Source organism: Ahaetulla prasina, chromosome 1 (genome assembly GCF_028640845.1).
Source record: "Ahaetulla prasina isolate Xishuangbanna chromosome 1, ASM2864084v1, whole genome shotgun sequence".
NCBI classification, from domain to species: Eukaryota; Metazoa; Chordata; class Lepidosauria; order Squamata; family Colubridae; genus Ahaetulla; species Ahaetulla prasina.
Window position 1 is genome coordinate 141,263,303 of NC_080539.1, and position 22,649 is coordinate 141,285,951.

The 22,649-nt window shown below is 37.9% G+C and overlaps 1 protein-coding gene across 19 annotated transcripts in view; it reads left to right on the forward strand.

Annotated features, from left to right (window-relative positions):
- The window catches only part of DST (dystonin), a 381,039-nt gene extending 359,140 nt beyond the window's left edge, over window positions 1–21,899 (forward strand). For 14 of the 19 annotated variants that reach the window (XM_058176703.1, XM_058176715.1, XM_058176775.1 and 11 more), the window contains 9 exons: window positions 1,150–1,304; window positions 1,439–1,513; window positions 3,813–3,830; window positions 9,925–10,042; window positions 16,087–16,155; window positions 16,904–17,103; window positions 17,595–17,705; window positions 20,445–20,568; window positions 20,876–21,899. In XM_058176703.1, coding sequence (XP_058032686.1) covers window positions 1,150–1,304; window positions 1,439–1,513; window positions 3,813–3,830; window positions 9,925–10,042; window positions 16,087–16,155; window positions 16,904–17,103; window positions 17,595–17,705; window positions 20,445–20,568; window positions 20,876–21,141 — 1,136 coding nt within the window. In that variant the 3' untranslated portion in view covers window positions 21,142–21,899. The remainder of the gene's footprint in view (window positions 1–1,149; window positions 1,305–1,438; window positions 1,514–3,812; window positions 3,831–9,924; window positions 10,043–16,086; window positions 16,156–16,903; window positions 17,104–17,594; window positions 17,706–20,444; window positions 20,569–20,875) is intronic. The other 5 variants (XM_058176818.1, XM_058176840.1, XM_058176826.1 and 2 more) reach the window with 3 other exon arrangements.
- The last annotated feature ends 750 nt before the right edge of the window (window positions 21,900–22,649 follow it).

Below are 22,649 nucleotides of genomic sequence, written 5' to 3' on the forward strand. Positions count from 1 at the left end.
AGATTGCAGGTGAAGAAAAAAGAATGTGAGAGAAGAGGACTTAATAGCACTTCTCAAATATCTGAAATAATGTTATTGGATTAAGTGACCAATAGATGCAATTAGATCTAATGGCTATAATTAACCAGAGTCTAAATCAGTACAATCCAGTGAAGCATCAAGATAAATGTTTAGTAGGAAGAATGGTCCATCAGAAGAACTGATAATATAGAACAGGGATATCAAACTCAATTTCATTGAGGGCCGCATCAGGGTTGTGTTTGACCTCAGGGGGTCGGGATGGGCCTGGCCAGGGTGGGCATGGGCAGCTCAATGTCACTCATGTTGGGGGCGCCTGGGGTGGCACGGGCACTCTGCCAGCAAAAACGAGCTCCCGAGCTCCGTTTTCGGCTGCGATGGCCTCCTGCAACCCTCTGCCAGCAAAAACGGAGCTTGGGAGAGTGCGGCTGCATGCAGCCCTCCAGAGCTCCGTTTTCACTGGCAGAGGCACAATGGACCAGTTCTTTGCTGTTTCCAGGGCAGCCCCGCGGGTCAGATCTAGCATCCCGCAGGCCGGATCCAGCCCCAGGGCCTTGAGTTTGACACCCCTGACATAGAATAATGTTTCTTAAAGTATGCTCCAAGGAGGGTTCCCCCAAGATCTCTCACAGATCTGTGAAGTGAAAATTATTTACCTACTATTGAAAATATTTGCAAAAATTTAAAACAATGTCACTGCTCTCATTTTTTTTGTTAAAAACACAGAGATTTTTATGAAAAATATTTTATGTTAATATATAATAGGTTCAATATTGCTATAGTTATATGATTCAGTAAATGTTCCACAAATTTATCAGTTTTAATATTTAATATCGATGAATATAACCCATATATATAAAAGCTCTTTTGGGGTCATCCATAATTTTTAAAAATGAGAAAGGATTTAAAAAGTTTTAAGAAATGCTGAGCAAGAAAATTGTTCAAATCTTGTTACATTCATTCAAAGAGTAGATAGCCATCTTTTCCACATGTTCTAATTTCAGCTTTCCCACATCAAGAAGGGGAATAGACTAGAAACCCTGCAAAATTCTCTTTAATTCTATGATTCTATAAGTAATCTGTTCCTAAAAAGTCGTAATTCTAATGTTTAGTATTATTTCTTTTCCATAGAATTTCCTACGAGTCGCCTGGAAATGAGTGCGGTAGCAGACATTTTTGACAGAGATGGCGATGGCTATATTGACTATTACGAATTTGTAGCAGCACTTCATCCAAACAAGGATGCATACAAACCTCTGACAGATGCAGACAAAATTGAAGATGAGGTATTCTTCTATTCACCTCTTATTATGAGTACTTTCCATTAGAATTGCATAATGATCGTCATACTCTACAATTTACCAATGATACAGAATGACAAAAAAATCTAATACAGTGGTTCTGATTATCATATTGACAGGTGACAAGGCAAGTAGCAAAATGTAAATGTGCAAAGCGGTTCCAGGTGGAGCAGATTGGCGACAATAAGTACAGAGTAAGTCTAAAAAATACATTCATGTCATCCATTGATTTATAGCTAGCTACTCCGAAAAGAACCAGAAGATCTGAGTTATTAAACTAAATTTAGACTGTGTGGATTCTGTGAATTTTCTCAAAGTATTAAAACCTATTTCAAAGCTTACTAACAGACAATGATATTAATAGTCACAACATAGGCAGAGTAATAGAAAATAAAGAAGCTAAATGCTCTGGGACTTTAGAATTGAAGCAGGCAAGCATTTTCCACACAACATTTAACAATTGTTGATAAGAAAGACAAAGAAGTTTGGATAGTGGATGTTGCAGGACATGGACACAGCAGGATAGAGGAGAAAGAACTGGAGAAAATCATGAAATACAGAGACCTGCAAATAGAAGCATAGAAGAACTGTGGCGAAAGGAAGCCAAAATAGTACCAATAGTAATAGGCACTTTGGATGTAATTCCAAAACATCTGGAGCTTCAGCAGCATTGACAAAATTACCACCAGTCAGTTGCAAAAGGCAGTTTTACCCTTAATATTACTATTAAACAACATCTGTCTATCTCAGGCATTTTGACTCATTAAGTGGATAAAAATTTCAAATCCAGTCTAAACATTGATTAACATTGATTAACTGTGTGACCACCCCAATTCCTATGGTTACTCAGTAGAAATTACATATGGCGATTATCTCATGTTTTTCAAATGGATGCAGTTTTATGAGAAATTAAAGAGGTGTGGGTTCATTCAAATATAGCCTCAGAATTGAAAGTGATTTTTCCAAGACCCAGTAGAAAGGGCAGTGGTTGTTTTCGTCAAAGAAAAAAATACCATGGCTGCCATTTTGTATTTCCAGGACTCCATTTTTTTTAGGTCCCACCCCTTGAAAAAGTTTAAAGGCCCTGGTTTTTTTTTCCCTTTGTGGAAGAATGTTCAGAATAAGTGCATGAATGAAATTAAAATCACAAGATCGTAGAGATTGGCTTTATACAGTAGGTCTGTTACATTAGAGTTCATCAACCATTCCCCAACCGGGCCACCAGAGCAGTGGGCAAGCATGCAAAGGTTCATTTGCACACGCACGGGATTTAGGTTGCGTGTGCAAAACCATTCCCCCCCACTGCCGAAGCCGCTACTAGCGGTCTGCAGAACCAAGAAGGTTGGCGACCCCTGAGTTATGTAATACTTATATGATATCATGCTACCAATTTTCAGGATCTTTTATTGTACTACTCATTGATATGTAAATGGTGTTCTTCCCAATAGAATTCAAAGTTATTGAATAATATATCTCATTATCATCCTGTTCTTATAAAAAAGAATATGTCCCAGTTTTATTAATTAGGAAATCTTTGGGGAGAAAAGACCTTAAACATACATATTGTTGTGGCTCCAGCCCCCCCTCCCCCCAGGCCTGGCCCCTGCCAGAAAGTGACTCAGAGAGTGAGTGGGAAGGGCCATCAGGGCTCCCCTCTGCAGGGCCGGCCTCTCTGGCTCAGCTCCAGGAGCCAGAGGCAGGCCAGGTGGAGAAGGTGACAAGGTCTCTGTCTCCTATATCTCTCCCCGCCCAGGCAACGCTTCCAGACCCAGCTGTGGACAATCAGTCCTGGTTAGATCCAGGTTTTGTAGACAAGAGAGGCGGGAACAACAAAAGAAGGGGTGGGGCAGGCCTAGAGAGTGCTGAGTCACAGAGCCACACCCCACAGGGTATAAAAGCAGGAGGGGCTGCTCTACTACTTCGTGACGGACAAAACAAACTGACTGGAGAAAACTTGAGTTGAACTATTTGACTGAGCATTTGGCCTGGATTGCTGTTTGTTCCTGACTTTCTGGTTGCTCTGGTAACAAGCTTCTGTGATGCCAGCATCAGGGAAGATAAAGAAAACCTTGGCAGACAATCGCTGGTTTGCTGCCAGAGCTGATAGCTGCCGTGGACTAAATTGCTGGCTAATTGAGTCAGTTCACGTGTCTCTCGGACTGAGGTGGGGGGGACAGTACACATACACACACACACACATATATATATATGTGTGTGTGTGTGTGTGTGTGTGTCTGTATATGAAGGAAGAATTTGTCAAATGGCAGAAGAAATTTGATCAAAGATGATGCGAGGAAGCAACAGATAACCTCGAATTCCATTCTTCATCATTTACAGTCCAAACATTTAATGTTATCTGCATGTATGTAAAATACATATTATATTGAGCTATTTGGAATATGTATGCACTTTCATAGTGTGTTCTAGAGTCATGTAGACCATTTCCTGTTAAACTAATTGTGTTTTTTTCCCCCATTTTTCATCTCTTGTCAGTTCTTCCTGGGAAATCAGGTATAAACAGTGGAATGTTCATGGAGTTTCTAGTATTTTTTTTAATACATTATCATTTCAGCTTGCAGTGATTTGTCCTCCCACTTCCTTTCACCCTGAGCTAATTCTTTGTTTGCTCAGCTTTGGTGCCTTAACAGGTGTCTTTATACTGAGAATTGCCTCTTTGCCTGTCGCTGCCTCATAATTAAGATTACTTTGAGGGAACCAGATAATAGTGCAAAATGCTCTTCAGTGCAAATGCTTTCAGACTTTCTATGTAATTTTCACTTGAAAACTGTAGTTAAGATTGTGCTATGATTGCTATAAGGAATGGCTTTTAGGTTTCTATGCTGCATCCCACTGTCAGGTAATTTGCATCACACATTTTTTTAAACTACTAGGAAAAGGCTAGGGTACTCAGAAGCCAACCAACAACAGCATGCAACCAAGCTCCTTTCAGTCTTTATCAATCAAGAAGGGAATTTTGTTTATTTTGTTCAATAGATCCTTGTTTCTCTGCTTACTCTTAGCTTTTTTTAGCAGAGCAATATTATATCATTCAAAACAAGAAAAAAACCTAAGCATTTGGGGGCGAGTGGGTTTCATTTGGTGGAAAGTGACCCCAGATTTCGGCCAGGATTTAACATATAATGAGTGAACATGGATTCCACTAAGTTTGAAATTTGCACTGATGCCAGATGCAGAGAATCTTCAATTCTTTTTAAAGTCTATCTTCCTGTGGTTCTTTTTACATAGATATGTATTAAAAAGGAATTCTGATACATAACGATAACACAGTGTTATCATTATAAAACTATATCTTTAATAATGGACATTGCTTAGGTTTTATATATAGCAGTATTAATAAAATTCTGGGATAGGATTTCCCATCTACTCCTAACCATGGAACTCACTTGATATTTGAGGCCAATCAGACACAATTTCAGTTGTATCTGCTTAGATAGTTGATACATTGAGGATTAAATGAAGAATATTGTCAGATATACTGTCTTGAATGTTTAATAAAAATAATAGAATATAAGTGCCAGGCCTGGAAGCCGCCTTTGCATTGGATCTTCAGGCCTGCAACATTTAGTGTTGTGGGAAACCGGGAAGGGGATTGTATGGAGTAGGGGAGATATATAGTCATAATAACAGTCCTTTCTCTGAGAGCCAAGGACATCTTGCCCTGCACCTGGACTGGTGTGACTGGGAGGCTTCTCCAGTTGGGATAATGCATTGATTGGGCCATGTGATGGACATGTGGGTGCTGGACAGGGACTTGGACTTTTCTATGGATGTGGAAAACCTGGAAGCTTTCAGATTCGGGTTTTCCCAGATGTGCCAATATAACATCTCTAGTAAAATGGAACTTTGAGGTACTTTGAGCCTCGGAGTCTTCTTTCGTTGGGGGTGTTACTTGGAACCCTGACAATAAGACTGTATAAAACTAATCAAACTGTTGAAGAATCTGGTGCTTCTGGAGAGAGAGAGACAGATAAGAGCCGCAATAGCTGGGCATCCTTATTAAAGGAAAGGAGTTCTGTTGCATTCCCTGATTACCTAAGAGAAATATAGTAGACTTACTTACCCATTTTGTTTTTTACATTTTTGAAAGGCATGATCAGGAATATTAAATATCTAGATACAGGACTGCAATAATGTAGATATTTTAAGCACTACAGATAATTATGACAGGTTGTGCTTATAAGGATTTTGGAAAAACACAACTAAAATAAAAGATAAGTCTCCCAAAGAATACTGCAAAAAGAGGAGACTCCTCAAACAACTCCTTAGGTTTGATTGATTAGAAATGGAATTAAATTGTGTCAGATCCCTCTTGATCTACTGCTTGAGCTTCTGGACATTGAAACGTGAATATTACAGCTTGGAACCAAGGTAGAATTCTCCCCCAAAAACATCTAGGAAGCAAGAAGGGATATTCTTTCCTGACTCATCTATGTGGCCATAACTTCCCACTCTGCTTTAGGAGAATAACTACAATCAGCATTTGGATGAAGTTGTAGCTGTAGGAGAGCCTGGGTGAATGTCTCATGTTATCGTTCCAATTTCTCTGGCTAATTTTTCCCAGAACTATTTAACCAAAGTCCATTTTCCAAAGGACTCGTATGAAAAACAGTTGCCTTATAAGAAGAATAAAAACCTTATAAGAAGAAAGGAAAAAGTCTTCATAAGCTATGTTTATTTCCATAATTTCACACAGTGCACATTCCAAACTTAGCCTTTTTGCATACTTCTAAAATAACGTTTTGTTCCTGGCATGGTGAGCTTTATCTGCTACGCTGTTATTTGGTTCCTAAGAAGTAATATGCTTTGCCTCCTTTGCTTAAGCTGTATCTCAAGTTATATTAAAAAGTTGTATGATTTAGCAATGAAAGATTTACCAGACAAACAATGTTTGCTTGAATTTTGAAAGATAATATTTGGCTTCTTATTTCAGTTGGACCTTTGGGGATACATGCCCTCATGAAAGATCAGGCATTACATATTAGAGAAGTTGTGAATTCTTCTCTTAGCAGAAACTAATGGCAAATTGATTTGCAGCACAAAGGCACTAGGGTAGATCATACAAAAGATTTTTTAGGCAATGATTGGGATGGAAGTGTTTAAACCTAGTGAACTTCATTATACATTTAATGAAAAGTTAACTAATTATGGTTTCCTGGGCTTTTTTTTTCCTGACCTTGCCTGATCTCTCACCTAGTTATTGCAATTATCAGGAGTGCAAATATGCTGCAGAGCAAAATGAAGGGAGAGAATAACAATCAGAGGAAATAGAAAGGGAAATATGTTCTTCCTCTAGCAGAGAACTTTAAAAAGTACAGATTTCTAGATTGCAACAGCCTTTTTGGCTTTACAATGTTCATTACATGTTCCCATAACATGGGGGCCAGTACCTGGCCATTATGATCCCAAAACAAAAAAACAGTGCAAGCTCTGTCCTTTTGCCTGTTTGACCGAAACAAATAATCCTACATTGGTTTCACGTCATGAGGTGCTCCTGCAGCTCTTTTTTCTTAATTTTCCTTTCCTGATACGCTGTAATAAATAAATCAGAAGCCTCGGATTCTCTGTTGATTATCAACTGGGAGACTATTAAGATTCTGAACAAGAAGTTCAGTTAAGTTGGCTTCCTGCCATGTTCCAGATCTGCTAACCATTGTTTTCTTGTTTGGACATGATAAGAAATTATTCTTTATTACAGCAGACCAAGAAAGAAAGAAGCTGTGTAAAAACTAGAATCAAACAATAGATAAAACGTCTGTTTGAATTCATATGAAATTACATATTAGCAGTTTCAAACCTTTGATTTGGAGAATTAAAGCTGATTGAATTAAGTCTCCAATTCGAGTATTTGACTCAAAAGGCTTATACAAAAATCGTGTCTTCAAAATTGATTTGGTCAATCAAATTGAAGTATCAAATGAATTCCGCTATCAGAACTGATGGTTCAATTCTGACCAAAGCTGATTTACATGTTCCTGTTATATATGCTTATTTGAATTTCTCCAGTTTTATAATGTAGTTCACAAATAATAAAGAGTAATGCCAGCACCTTGAATTGAACCCAGAAACATACTACCAACCAGTGAAATTTGTGGGACAAAGGTGTCACATATTTTGGATTAAAGACTCCCTTAATGCTCACACTGCTACATTTTGCACCAGCCGAACCTTCCATGTCCTGTTAAAGGGCATCTCTGTGTACAGCATGTTGCAGTAGTCCAGTTAGGAGGTCATCAGAATGTGAGCAGCCATGAGCAGGGCCTCTTGTCCTAGGAATAGGCACAATGAGTAGACAAGGCATTTCAGGGCAATAGCCATAGCTGCCATCTGCTCTTTGAGCTGGGATTACAAGTTCAGGAGGACCTCCAAAATTGCACACAGGCTCCATTTAGAGTAGCGCAACCCCATCCAAAACAAGAGATGGAAATTTCCCATAACCAGAGGAACTAAAACTCAGAGCCACTGAGACTTGCTACATTTGAAGCCTGTTGTTCCCCATCCAGACACCTACAGCCTCTATATACTGAGACAGGGCTCCATGATATCCCATGGACAGTCCAACATTGAGATGCAAAGCTGGGTATTTGCAGAATACTGATGATACCTCACCTGGAACTGTTGGATGACCTCATCTAGTGGTTTCATGTAGATGTTAAACATGAGAGGGCCGAGCCCTGTGGCATTCCACAAAGCGGGGGCCATGGGCTGAACTTCTCCCCCCTCCACCCCCTGGAACTGATCTGGAAATATAGCATGGTCAGTGCATTAAAGGTTGCTAAGAGGTCAAAACAAAATAAAGAAGCTATCTATCCATCTATCTAAATCTGTCTATCCAGTCTGAATATAATTAACATAATATAATACTAGAAAAATTCATGTCAAATAAATATATAAACTAGAAATTGCATACAATATATACATATACGTAGACATATATATATGTAGATCTTTGGTTATTCGGGTTTTCTCCCGCGTAAAATTGGAAGTGTCTTGGTGACGTTTCGACGAAGTCTCATTCGTCATCTTCAGGCTTCAGCTTCGTGCTTCTGGGAGCAATGTGTGACTGCAGCTGTTTCTTCCTTTCTTCCTTCCAGTTGCAGTCACACATTGCTCCCAGAAGCAGGAAGCTGAAGCCTGAAGATGACGAATGAGACTTCGTCGAAACGTCGCTAAGACACTTCCAAAAACACATACACACACACACACACACACACACACACATACACACACACACATATATACATATATGCACATATACATATGTGTATGTGTGTATATATATATATATATATATACATACATACATTTGAATGTGGACTTTTGAAAAGTACTAGAAGAAATAATACAAATCAAGTTGGAAAAAATGAGAAATTGAATGAAATTAAAATAGGTACTTATCAAACATACTTAATACTTATCAACTTTTAATTTTTAAAACTTAAAAGTTTTAAAAAATTTAAAACTTCATGGATTATTTGCTTTTGGGTTTTTTCACACTTTACCAGCCATTTGTTTCTGTACAGTTATCAAAGGGCCTTGAAAATTGTACTTATGTATATATGTATATATAAATTTAGAAGGATTGCTTCTGACCAGCAGACAAGATAATTAGAAACATAATTTTTCCATTTCCAATGTTTTCCACACCATTGCATTCTGGGAGTTGTAGTCTTAACACTTCTGCAGTCCATCAGACTGGAGAGGTTTTTATTTTGATCTTTGAGGACACCAAATCCTGCCTGCTTGTCTGCTTAGTTAACATTAAAACTAACAGGCATGCAAGACCAGTAGCGAAACTATTAATGCTTTTGTGTTTGGTATTGAAAAAGGAAGCTCTCAAGGAGATGCATTCACTGAGGTATGGTAGATATGCAAAAAGTTTTCTTGAAACTTTAATTATTTTTCTTAAAAAAAGAATTGAAAGATAGATTAAGTACAATTATCTAAAATAGTAGAAGAATATGTGATCAGACTATAGCAATGTAAATAGTAAGTAACAGAAGAGAGAAATCATAAACTGCTTGCCTCCCAGATATGAGAAAATCTACAAAAGAAGAAAAGGTAACTGAATCATACCATGCAATACACTGGATATACAAAGGGGAAGTTTTCCTGAAAGCAAGAAAGCGAAAGGAGCTTCATGTCATGATTAAAGTTACTTTTGAGTTCTCTCCTTTTTATGAAACTCATAGTGTATTTTTAATTATTTCTGCAAGGAAAGCTCAGAGAGGGTTTTTGTAATGAAGGAACAAGTTGTCTGATGTAAGGACTTTATACAGTCTCATTTTTTTCCTACTACTACATGATTTTTGAAAATTGATTTTTGTAAAATGAAACCAGCATTTGATTTTGATTTTCTGCTTCTACCTCCCTCCACCCAATCTCATTGCTAGCTTGTGGATTAATACATTCAGTTTGACAACAGCTTTGATCATCATATGCTTAATGAAAACATCTTTGGTAATTATTCTACTAATGATTTAAAGCAATCTATCTGTGGCTAATTTTAACCTACTTAGCTTGTAGAAGACTTTGCTGTTTGGAATATATAGGAAAGCTTTAGCTTATTTTCCTTTCTTCGGCACAGTTTGGTGATTCCCAGCAGCTTCGTCTCGTCCGAATCCTGCGGAGCACCGTTATGGTTCGTGTTGGAGGTGGTTGGATGGCACTAGATGAGTTCTTAGTGAAAAATGATCCTTGCAGAGGTATGTAAGAAAATTGCTTGGATGTCATACTCATTAATTGTGTCCATAACTGCCGTCATTGCTTAATTGGAGGAAGGAAATGTCAGCTGTATCAATTCCGCAGCTTAACTCAATCTTAATTTACTTATAATGGTATACGTTTATACATATTAATATGCAAAAGCACTGCATACCAAAAAATCTAGGGGCAGACGTGAGCAGACACAAATGGTCTTCAAATGTTTTGGATTTCAATTTCTGCGATGTAGATAACATGGATAATGGCAAAGAATAGTGGAGGTGGCATTCTAAAATAAACGTAGAAGCCTCCTGTTGGCTGAAATTTCGCTTACGTGCTGAGAAAACTGAACAAGATACAGATAATCTTCTACTTAACAACCATTCATTTAGTGATTCTTCAGAGTTACAATGGCACTCAAAAAAGTGACTTCCAACCAGTTCTTGCATTTACAACTGATGCAGTATCCCCACGGACAATGGATCAAAAGTTGGGCACTTGTGGACCGGCAAGTATTTATGAAAGTAGTAATAACTGCCATTTGTGACCTTCCCACCTGACTTAACAACAAGCAAAATCAATGGGGAAAGCTGGATTTGCTTAATGACTATAATTCACTTAAAAACGGCATGATTTGCTTAACCATCATGACAAACAGATTCATACAATCGGGCATGGCTCACCAACTTCCTTGCTTTAGCAATGGGAATTCTGGTCTCAATTGCAGTCATAAGTTGAGGACTACTTGTACTGAAAACATACTTACAGTAAAAAAGGAAAACTGTTACCCTACTTTACAGGTTATTTATTTCCCCTTTTCTCCTTTCTAAGAATCTAATTTAACCTTAGGGGTGGGAGGAGCAGGGAAGATGTTAGAACCAACCATGAGGTTGTGTCAGGAATCGCTCATGTTAAAAGCTAGCCTATGAAGTTCTCTTATAGCTGTCTCCTACCTCAAGGTGGACTGTGTCAAGCAGTCCAAACACCAGTTGGTCTGCTGCTATAGGAAGCAAGATTTCCCCCCCCACACTTATATAAAGGTTGACTTATAACCGCAATTGAGCCCACAATTTTTGTTGCTAAGTGAGAAAGTTGTTAAGTTAATTTTGCCCCGTTTTATGACCTTTCTTGCCACAGTTGTTAAGTGAGTCACTGCAGTTATTAAATTAGTAACACTGTTGTTAAGTGAATCTGGTTTCTTCACTGACTTCTAGCTTGTCTGATCACATGACCTGGGGATACCACAACCGTCATAACTATGAGTCAGTTGCCAAGTACCTGAATTTTGATCATGTGGCCAAGGGGATAATGTAATGATTGTAAATGTAAAAAACAGTCCCAAGTCACTTTTTTCAGTGCTGTTGTTTCTTTAAACAGTCACTGTTATAAGTCAAGGACTACCTGTATTTCAGTACTGGGAGGAATGTGAGTGTTTACATTCTGTCTTCTGCTCTTTATTGATGAGATTTGAAAAACTGACAGTACAATTCATCCAGAGGTGGGTTTCGGCAGGTTCTGACCAGTTCTGGAGAACCGGTAGCAGAAATTTTGAATAGTTCAGAGATCCGGTAGTAAAAATTCTGACTGGCCCCGCCCCCACCTATTCTCTGCCTCCCAAGTCCCAGCTGATCGGGAGGAAATGGGGATTTTGCAGTAACCTTCTCCTGGATTGGGGAGGGAATGGAGATTTTACAGTATCCTTCCCCTGCCACGCACACCAAGCCACACCCACAGAACTGGTAGTAAAAAAACTTGAAACCCACCACTGAATTAATCTCCTCCTCCCAGTGAGCTGCACAGAGTGATTTCCACGCTGCATTTAATGGGATTAATCTCTCCCATATATACCCAACAGGTAGTGGTATCAATTGTGGCTCTAGTTCTTGGTGCAAAAGTAAAGGCGAGAGACCTCTCGGAATAGTGGTCTTCATTTGCCAATGATAGTGAGCTCAGATTGGGTATCAGGTTGCTCTTCCCTTCAGCTTTTTCTTCTTCCTTGGAAGAAAAAGACTCTAAAGTTTGGTTTCCCCCCTACATTTTAATTCAGGCTGTAATATACCTGAACTAATTAATGCTGGTTTCTAAACAGTTGCAGTTCTAAAAAGAATCACTCTGGAAAAAAACAGATGTCAGTAATAAGTATTGTTGCCCTGCTACCTATAAGCTGCGGTGGCGCAGTGGTTAGGGTGCAGTACTGCAGGCTACTTTTGCTGATCACCAGCTGCCAGCAGTTTTGCAGATCGAATCTCACCAGGCTCAAGGTTGACTCAGCCTTCCATTGGATGAGGACCCAGATTGTTGGGGAAAATATGCTGACTCTGTAAACTGCTTAGAGAGGGCTGTAAAGCACTGTGAAATGGTATATAAGTCTAAGTGCTATTGCTACCTAATTAGCAGGAGAAAAGTGTCATTTGATTGTTCACATTAGGGGCAAAAAACTGCTTAAATTAGTATCGTAAAACTCTGATTTTAAGATTGCAAATCTTAGCTTTTAAAAACGCTTGGGTCTGAATGGGGTCAATTTAACAATCTTGTGATGATACAATTTTTTTAAAAAAATCTTTGTTTGCTCCTGTGGCTGGTGCTAGCAAGAAAAATTGATTCAGTCTGCATTTAGGAAATAAGAGATATTAGAAAAGCAAATAGCTGACACAAATGCAATGATTTGCATTTATCTTCCTTTTCTCTGGTTTTTGACTGCTCTGCCTTCCTCTTTATTCAACAAATGTCACTAGTGGTTTCTGATGTACTATACTGAGGTAGAACTTGGTACCATGACCAATGTACAGGTGTCAAACTCACGGCATACTTGACATTTTGCAACATTTTTCCCATTCATGGAGCTGGGGTGAGCATGGTCTGCACGTGACACATCCAGGCCGCCAGTTTGACACCCCTGTATAGTTCAAGCATTATTACTTGGCAGTGGTGAGCTGGCCCTTTGAAGTTTTTGCGAGTATTTTTTTTTGAATTCTCACAATAAGCAGAAGAGGAACAAAAGACCTCGCATGTGTTGTTGGTACTAAAATGGGATGATGATAGTACTAAGATGGGGCATTGTTTGGCCTTTTCAATATTCTCAGTTAGACCTTTGCAGGTAATGTTTCTTTCTCCCAATATATAAGCCTTTACCTGCTTAGCCTGGCAGGAAGATATGAATATCCATAAGCAATGGTAACTCAGTTGTAGCGATTTAATCATTAGTGAGAATAATTTAGGATTATTTTTTATTTCAGATCGAAAAAGATATTAAACATTAAGATGGGATATGAAAAGTAGTGTTTACATTTATCTTTACCATAGTCTCCTTCTACAAGAGTTAGAAGTACTATAAGTTCAGGCAAAAGTCTTTTAGAACATGAATATTTTATTTTATTTATCAAATTTATACATCTCCCATCTCACTATCTGATTGACTCTGGGCAATTTAGAAATGAAAGACATGTACAAAGAGACTGTTTAAAAAACAGCGTCAAAAGCAGCATGTATAAGGCAGAGGGAGTGGCCACCAACCTCCCTCAACATTGCCTACCACTCTTAGACCCCATATGCCAGGTGGCAGAGCCAGGTTTTCATCTTCTGGAAGGCCAGAAGGGTTGGGAAGGCAACCTCACCTCTGGGGGCAAGATGTTCCATAGGGTGGGGACAGTGTCAGAAAAAGCTCTCTTCCTAGACCCTTCCAATCCAAATTATTTAACCAATGACGTCTATAATATACCCATCTTGCCTGACTGGATGGGACAAGTCTTGAGACAAGACAGTTCCTTAGGGAGCCTGGTCCCATGGCATGAAGGGCTTTAAATGTGATATCCAACACCTATCGGTAGAATTGGACTCGAAAGCAAACTGACAGCAGTGCAGGTCACACAACAGACATGGGCAGCCCTTGGGTCACCCCACACTGTTCGTATGGCCAAATTCTGCATTAGCTGCAAATTCTAGATACTCTTCAAGAGTAGCCCCATGTAAAGTGCACTGCAGTAATCCATACAGGCAGGGGTGAATTCTAAGAATTTTCCCTACCAGTTCTGTGGGCATGGCATAGTGGTCAGGTGACCGGGTGGGCATGGCCAATAATAAATAATAAAAATAATAAACAAAGTACACAAAACAATAAGAGGTACCAAAAACCAACTTTCACACTTTATACACACACAACACAAGTGACTCACACACAATGTAAAAGCAGCTGCACTTCACTCAGAATGGCCCCTGCAGCAAGCAGGAACTTCACACAGCCACAAAAAGCCCAAAAACCAACTTTCACACTTTACACACACACAACACAACACAACTGACTCACACACACACACACACAAAATGCCACATACAGCTTTGTGAAATTTTGTGTTTGTGTAGTTAGAGTGAAACACTATAGAAATACACCAAATCTCAGCTGCACAAATATTTAATTTTATTATTTTATTTTATTTATATTTTAGATAGAAGTGGAAACTTTACTGATGAGTTTGACATATTTTGGCCAGTGCCACAACTCAAGCAGAGTTTTATCCCAAATCTGTTCACGTTGTTCTATACAAGCTGTGATCTCTAACCTAGAGTCTAATTTGCCAGCTAGCGTACTATTGTCCATATGCAACTTGCTAAGAACATCTAGGCTTACAACTTATTTTACAACATTAATGGATCATCAGATTACAAAATGAATCTCCATCTCTATTTACAAACCACTCTCTCCTGCCAAAACTTACATTTCTGTGTACACATCCTCCTTTTTTCCAGTAGACATGTCAAAAGAAAAAACGAGGGGTGGAGGGAACTAGATAGACTCAGAATAAGGGGAAGGGATTCTTTCATGGGGAAGGGAAGAAAAGAGAAAGGAGGAAATAGACATTTGGTGAGGTGACAGTAAGAAATGACTGGAAAGGAAAAAGAGACTATAAGAAGTTGTTTCAAAAGGGTTAAACTAATCAAATTAGCAGCTAATACACAGGCTAACAAAGGCATTCTAGTTTTGAAGCACTGGCAGTTTCTACAAATAGGTGTTGAATAAGGAGACATTATGCTCCTTAATTTTTTTTTGTTTTGTTTTTTGAATGAACAATGTTTTGTAACACAACCAGATTTTTTTCATTTTCTATACAAATCAAGAGAAGGATTCCTTTAATAATATATTTTGTGTTGTCATAAACAAACTTCACCTTGCAAGAAGAATGATTTTTTTTTAAATACCAGTGTACAGAAATTCGGAAAGTTTTGAATTGTTTTTTGTGGTTTGCTGAAATAAATTTCAATGTCCCTGAATAGGAATCTAAAACTGATGTTTTTAATTTTCCAAAGAGAGTTTTGCGAAGTTAAAATGAGATATTTCATCCATAGTGGTCCAGATTAGCCAAGCATTATCTCGCTAACTGGAAGGACTCGAGTTCAAATCCATCCTCAGCCACAGAAACTCACTGGGTGACTTTAGGCCATCCAGTCTCAACCCACATTCATTCCCACAGAGTTGCTATTGCAGGAAAAAATGTGCTCTGGGGAGGGGGTGATTTGTAGACCACATCAAACTCCTTGAGAAAAGATTGAAAATAAATTAATAAATAAATGACATTTATTTCCAAGCAGAATAGAATTTTTAAGATTGACCTCACTCAAGAAGGAGAGGAATACGATTTCAATCTTCTGAAAATCTATAATTTAAAAAAAAAACCAGTGTTTACAAAGATACGTGAATAGTAGTGATTATTTAAATACTGTGTGGCATTTTGTCTTCCTTTTCAGGTTGGCATGGTTTGTTCCATTCCTTTTCTTTTTTGTTACATTTCTTCATTTTGACAGAGAAGTGTTGTTGTTGTTGTTTTTAACAGAGATGGCACTGGAAGTATTTGCTATTGAAATCATACTAGGAGTCTTTGGTATTTCCTGAGAGACTTGATCTCGGGTAGGAAGAGCTAGCAAAAAGCTGTGTCAGATTCTCTTTCTTGCTCTTCAGCTTTGAGTCTCTTGCATATGCATCTGCTGTGATTGATTCTTCTCCTGCTAACAATTTTCTTTTAATATGACCCATGTCCTGTGTCATTTTTTCTAGTTCATCATCATGGGAGTAAAATGTTACGTTCGGAATCAAACTCTTCAATTACCACTCAGCCTACTATAGGTGGGCAAATCCCTCTCTTTGTCTCTCCTGTTCTTATTTTCTTTTCAATTTCCCTCTCGCTCTGCTTCAATATATATCAAAATCTGTTTTAACAAAACGCTTCACGTATTGCAGTTTTAGCTTAACACTCGCTGCAGTGGGCTGGTGCTTGAAAGCTTGCCTCTAAATTTAAATAATGACTTTGAGAAAATGTCTCAAAAGCCATTGCTGCTAACCCAAAGAGGCATCAAACGCTAAACATGTTTACGCGTCTGATCCTTGTGCATTGTCCTCTCATATTATAACAGCATTCCGTTGCTATTTAACATCCAAACCCTTCCTTAGAGTTTGGGAGTTTCTATTTGCGTTGCATGTTACCAAACTGTATGATTTCTGGTTTAGAATTAATATGGTTTACCCTTTGCTCTTTCTTGTCTGCTTATCATAGCCAACATCTGTTTCTGAATCACCCAAGAAGCAATAGCATTAGTTGAGTGGGTCCTCAGGTTGTGTCTGTGCCTCAGTAACCAAATAGCATGTTGAGCCATTCCATTATCATGCTGATTTATGTTGACCATGGTTCATCTTTGCTGGCCTAGAGCATTAGATGCGCACATTTTACCAGTGAACTCTTTTCTTTCAAACGCATTACTAATGTGTTTGATTTGTTTGGCTTATTTGTTGAGACTTGGCAAGGCAATGGTTTGTGGAAGAGGAAAGGCAGGCAAATGATCAGATTCCTAATTTATCTTTTTTTCATTCACTGTAGCAAAAGGGAGGACAAACATGGAGCTCCGAGAGAAGTTCATGTTAGCAGATGGGCCTTCCCAAAGTATGGCTGCCTTCCGATCAAGAGGACGTCGATCACGGCCTTCTTCGAGGGGTGCTTCTCCCAATAGATCCATGTCTATATCCAACCAACCTGCTCAAGGAACTCCAGTTTCAGCTCTTGCTGCTAGTACACCCAAGGTACAGTTTGAATAATCTTTGATAAGACTTGATATACATTACAATAATCTTTAATGTTACTTAATAGGATTGAGCCCAACTGAACATCAGTTAGTAGCAATATAGCTGCCTTAAAACCAATAGGGAGATTTTAGTTATTTTTTTCCAAAGACTCTAACAAAGTTTTTTATTGTTTCCTCCTCTCCCCTGCCTTACAATATGCAGCGGTCATGCAAGACTGGGAAAAAACATGTAAGCCATTTAGACCACAGAACCAACTTGTTCAAGGAGTAAAACATTGATACTCCCCCCCCCAACCCATTGCATTTTAGAAAACACATATAATCCTTTTCCATACAGAATGCTTGTCATCACTTGCTCCTGCTCGCTTTTGATATCTTGTTTTGGACTTTTACTGTGAGATTCATTCTTCATAACCTGACTGTTCCATTTCATGACATTGTTTTCCAACAACTGTTCTTCACATTGTGATTTGCCATTGTTTCATACAGACACCCCAACCTTTAACACGCAACTATGGTAAACCATGGTTGATAAACAGCAAAACGTCATCTCCTTGTAAACCATCAGAGTGCTCTGAATATCAAGTATCATCCACAGAGGTACAGTAATGGATAGATTTTTTTTTTTTTAGTCTAACCACATTTCCTTCACTAAAACTATCCTGTTAGCTAACAGTGATTTCCATTCCTTATCAACTGTGCTGTACCTTCCATATTAATGCACTCTGTTTGTTTTCATTCTTCTGTCCATCAATTTTGTTCCCTCCCCTCTTTTTTAAACTTGTAAATTAATCAATTGTTGGAAGTTTGCTTGACTCCTATTTGGGCCTTGATGAGCATGTAGTCCTTGTCAAAATAATAACTGATTTTATACAAGTGAAATGTATAGATTTGTATAAATTTATATATTGTATAAATTTATATTTAAAATCTTTAACAAAAACTTACATAAAATATCAGATATCTTCATTCCTATGTTTGACAGTAACTTAGTTAAATATAATTTTATTTGATTATATATCATTGCTATCAAGACTAATTGGTTCTCATTCGTAAATTAGATTGCAATCTAATGTTATTCTGCTTGTTGGAAGGGTAAAACGTGTATAAGTTTAATTATGGTCTTCAGATAATTTAACCTATCCAACACTTTGGTTTAAGTCAGGAAATTTGTTACATTAAAAATGTCTGGAAAAATCTATTAGCAATATAATTTGCAAAACACTAAAATGTGCAGTGATAAATTTAAATTTGAGGTGTTCTAGCCTCAAATTTCATATATCCTCAACTGACCTCCAGCTAGCCTTCCTCAACCTAATAATTTCTTGATAAACTAGAAATTAACTCCCAACATTTTTCTGCTGATTGGATATTAGAGGATTTGTAATCATTAAGTTATGTGACACCATTTTGGGAGATTATTGTTAGTGTGTCACTACAGAAGAAAAAGATTTGCCTGCAGGGTAACGTTTCAATTCCCAGGATCTCTTTCTATAACACTAGAAAATTGGTGTGGCATGCCGTGGATTTGCACATTGGTGAAATTGAGCATTAAATTGTTACTGCACATTGAAAAGTATTTATATCACCTTCAATATTGCTATATTCACATCACATTAATCCATATTACTTTGGAATACGAATGAACAAAATACCTCCTTCTATCAACTGAAGTATTTAAATAAACCATAGAAGAAACTTCTGTGATTTATTTAGCCTGGGGTTCATATTGGGAAGTCTGGCTTCTATTTATTCCCTCACTAAAAGATCAGAGGGTTCCCTTTGAATTCCATCAATTTAGGCATCTTGCTTCTTGATGTGGAACTTTAAGAAGAGAATTTATGACATCACGTCCCACCACTTTTTATACATAGAGAGTAAGAGTGTTGTAATATTTAGTTCAATTCTTTTCAGTCACCAAGCAAAAAAGGCATAGATGGTACAATATGTCATGCCCCCATGTGCAAGGTTTTATACCACCAACAGCATGCTGGAGTGGGTAGGGATTTCAATTTTTACACAATGTTTGGAGTTACGCTGGCCAGAACATAATGTGATGCCCGCTTGTGGACAATTGGACTCTTTTTCATCCATAAAAATAACATTTCAGATTATTTTAATTACAGTTCATGGACAGTAACTACATTTAATCGTTTTTACAGTAAACCCATTGATACTGATGCAACTTTTAAGTCATTCACAATTAATCAAGTCCCACTAATTTCAATATATCTGTGCTAAGTCTTGATCCAATGAAATGTATTTGCATTTTTGTAGATGTTAATTAAATATGTTAACTAGAAATAAATCTGGAAGGTGCTATATGTTTATCCATAGTGATTAGTACAGGTAGTCCTCGACTTAAACCCATTTCTTTAGTGTCCTTTCAAAATGTTACTGAAAACATGATTGTTTTCACACTTAGGACTGTTGCTGCATCCCCATGTTCACATGAACAAAATTCAGATGCTTGGCATGAATTTATGACAGTTGCAGTCCTGGAATCACGTAACCCACCTTTTGTGACCTGAAAACAAAGTCAATGGGGAAACTATGTTACTAATTTAACAACTGCACTGATTTGTGTAACAACTGTGTCAAGAAAGGTTGCAAAATGAGGCAAAACTCACTTAACAGCCATCTTGATTAGCAACAGAAAATTTGGAGTCAATTGAGGTCATAAGTCGAGGTCTACCTGTATTGATCCAGCAAAAATACTAAAATAGATGAAAGAATACATTTATGCATTATTGGATCCTGCTGCCAGAAAGGAACAATATTTGTCTTCATTTACATTCACAGTCCTGCATACTCTTCAGTCCTTGGGCTATATGCAGGATATAAGAGATGGGCCCAGGTTGTAAAAACTCAGAGAGCTTCTGAGAAGGACTTTTGAAACCTCTAGTCTTCCATTTTATGGGCTTAGTTACGCTGCTATACGGTGGTTTGTGTGACAGAAAAAAATAGCTGCACCATAAACAGTAATAAATGTAAATACACTATGAGCTTTCAAGTGCTGTAATTGACTTATCTGAAATCTGATTCTAAACTGGTAACTATATATATCTTGATATGTAAGAATTATTTGTTCATATACTGTAGTCCCATCAGTATATATAGTAGTTTAATACATTGCGCAGACAAGAGACAAGTTCCTACCTCAAAAAGGCATCAAGAAATACAGTCTCTCTCTCTCTCTGTTTGTTTTCCTGTTGACATGTTTCTAAACAGTGCTTTCTGGTCCATTTTGATAAAAGCATTTTCTTGTGATTTGGGTGGAGTTCCAAATTCAGCCCTGTTCAATGCACATGCTTCATTCAGTACTCTTATATCCTACAGGGAACTCCAATACAGGGCAGTAAACTTAGACTTCCAGGATATCTTTCTGGGAAAGTTTTTCATTCTGGAGAAAATAATGGCCTAATTTCAACAGCAGCTACAAGAGCCAGAGCACATTTTGCAGGTGAGTGTTGGATTTGTCGGGATGGGGCACCTGCTTGGGCGCATCCCACTTGCAGAAGTTGAAAGGATCTGTCTCTCTCTTAGCCTTCAATCCGTAACTCAATCTCTCTTTTTGTTTTACTGCTATATAAATCTTATTACAATCAAGATGTGTCTTTTCAGCCTGGAATGCTATGAAGCAGTAGAAGGTGCCAGTTACATTTACCTCGAGTCAGACAGAGTTCAAGTATGTAAGAAGGTGCTCTTCACAAGCAGCCTCCTTTTGCTCTGTTCCACTAACCATGGATGTCTTTCATCTTGTCTTGTAGAAACTAGAAAAGCATCAAGCAGGCCTGGAAGTCGTGCTGGAAGTAAAGCTGGGAGCAGAGCAAGCAGCCGCCGGGGCAGCGATGCCTCTGACTTTGACATTTCAGAAATCCAGTCAGTGTGCTCAGACATGTCAGAAACTGTTCATACCCCAATTAGACCAACACCCCGGCCGAATTCTCGGTCTGCCTCGGGAAAGCCTTCCAAAATTCCAACTCCCCAAAAACGATTGCTGGTCAGAAAATTAGACAAGTCGTCCAAGAGATAATGCAATTGGCTCCTCGAAGTTTTTTCTTTTCTTCTGTGCATTAAATATTTAAGTTTCTAAGATGTAAATTATCCTGTAGAAATTATTGTGAAATATGACGAGAGTTGGATTTTTAATTTTGCAGATGGCCTTATTTGTGTATCAGTCTTGTTATTTTATGTGTATAGTTTTTGTTAACTTCTTTTGTTTATGCCATATTCTATGTGAATAGGAGAACATTTTTTAATGTAAACTAACAGTTGTTTGCAGTAACATATAGGGAAATCACTAAAAGCTTTTACCGCTAACTCTTTGCATCATACATCCGGCTGGCCTGTTGCTTCATCATTTACAGTAAAGGATACCTCAGAACTTGATCTTCATACAAATGACAAAAACCTAAATAATATGTTTTGAACTAACAACGTGGACGTTAGTGACATGTGACCGAAACTTAAACAACAATGTGAAGACATAGTTCTTTTTGCCATTATATTAATTAAACAATTTCTTCCAGTAAATTCATACATATTGCAATATATTCCCATGGTTTTCGGTGTGCTGTTGCTTTAAAAGATGGCAGAAACAATCTTGGTCCGGGGAAGGGGGGGGTTACACTAGCATTAGAATATCAGTATAACCTGCATTCATTGTAATGTGAGGTTTTCTTTTGCTTGAGTGGATGATAGCTTTGTATCATTGGACTCATTTTATATCAGAGCAGTTTTGCTTGCAGAAAGAAAAAAATATTCAAAATAAATCTTATCCACTTCTCTTTATTGCTGTGGTTTTCCTTTTATCCCAGAGAAAGAGATGTTCTTCATCATGCTTGCCTTGTATCTGCTCTGAAAAATGCGAACCATTTCTTCAAGACAAAAATTGCTTATTTATTTTATATTAAAAGGCATCTCCCCCCGCAAAAATAAATGTCAACTATATTATTTGTTTCTCATCTGCAACCCCAGCCCTCCCCAGTTCTTTCTGCTTTGATCTGCAAAAAAGTTTCTCCATTTCTTTTAAGTTCCTGATGTGATAGGTTTTTCACATACTGTTGTATCAAACTGTTCACATAGTGCTTTTACAATTATTCTTTTTTATTTGTGGAAAGGCTCTTGATCAGGAGACACCTCTGCTAACAAAAAGATATTTGATATACTTCAGATGTCTTTGTACCAGAATGCTGGAAAGCAGCCAATACAACACTGGTTTTTAAAAAGGACTTGAGGGTGGGAGGTGTAATCTGAAAAAGTGGCAGGCTGATTAACTTAAGGTCTATACCAAATAAACTGTGCAAAGCCATGCTTTAGTTGAAGCATCAAGCCTATAGCCAGACATAGCTTTAGCAAAGTTTTAAGTTTTCTACTTTAAACATACATTGGGTGTGCCAGTGGTAATAAGTGAAGTTTATTTTTATCATGTAGTGCCTTTTGATGAAATTCCTAATTGGAGTCACTGAACAAACAGGCTTGTCTCATAGATTGGTAAAAGAACATAAAGTAGAAAATACGGATAAATGGCTGGTATATATT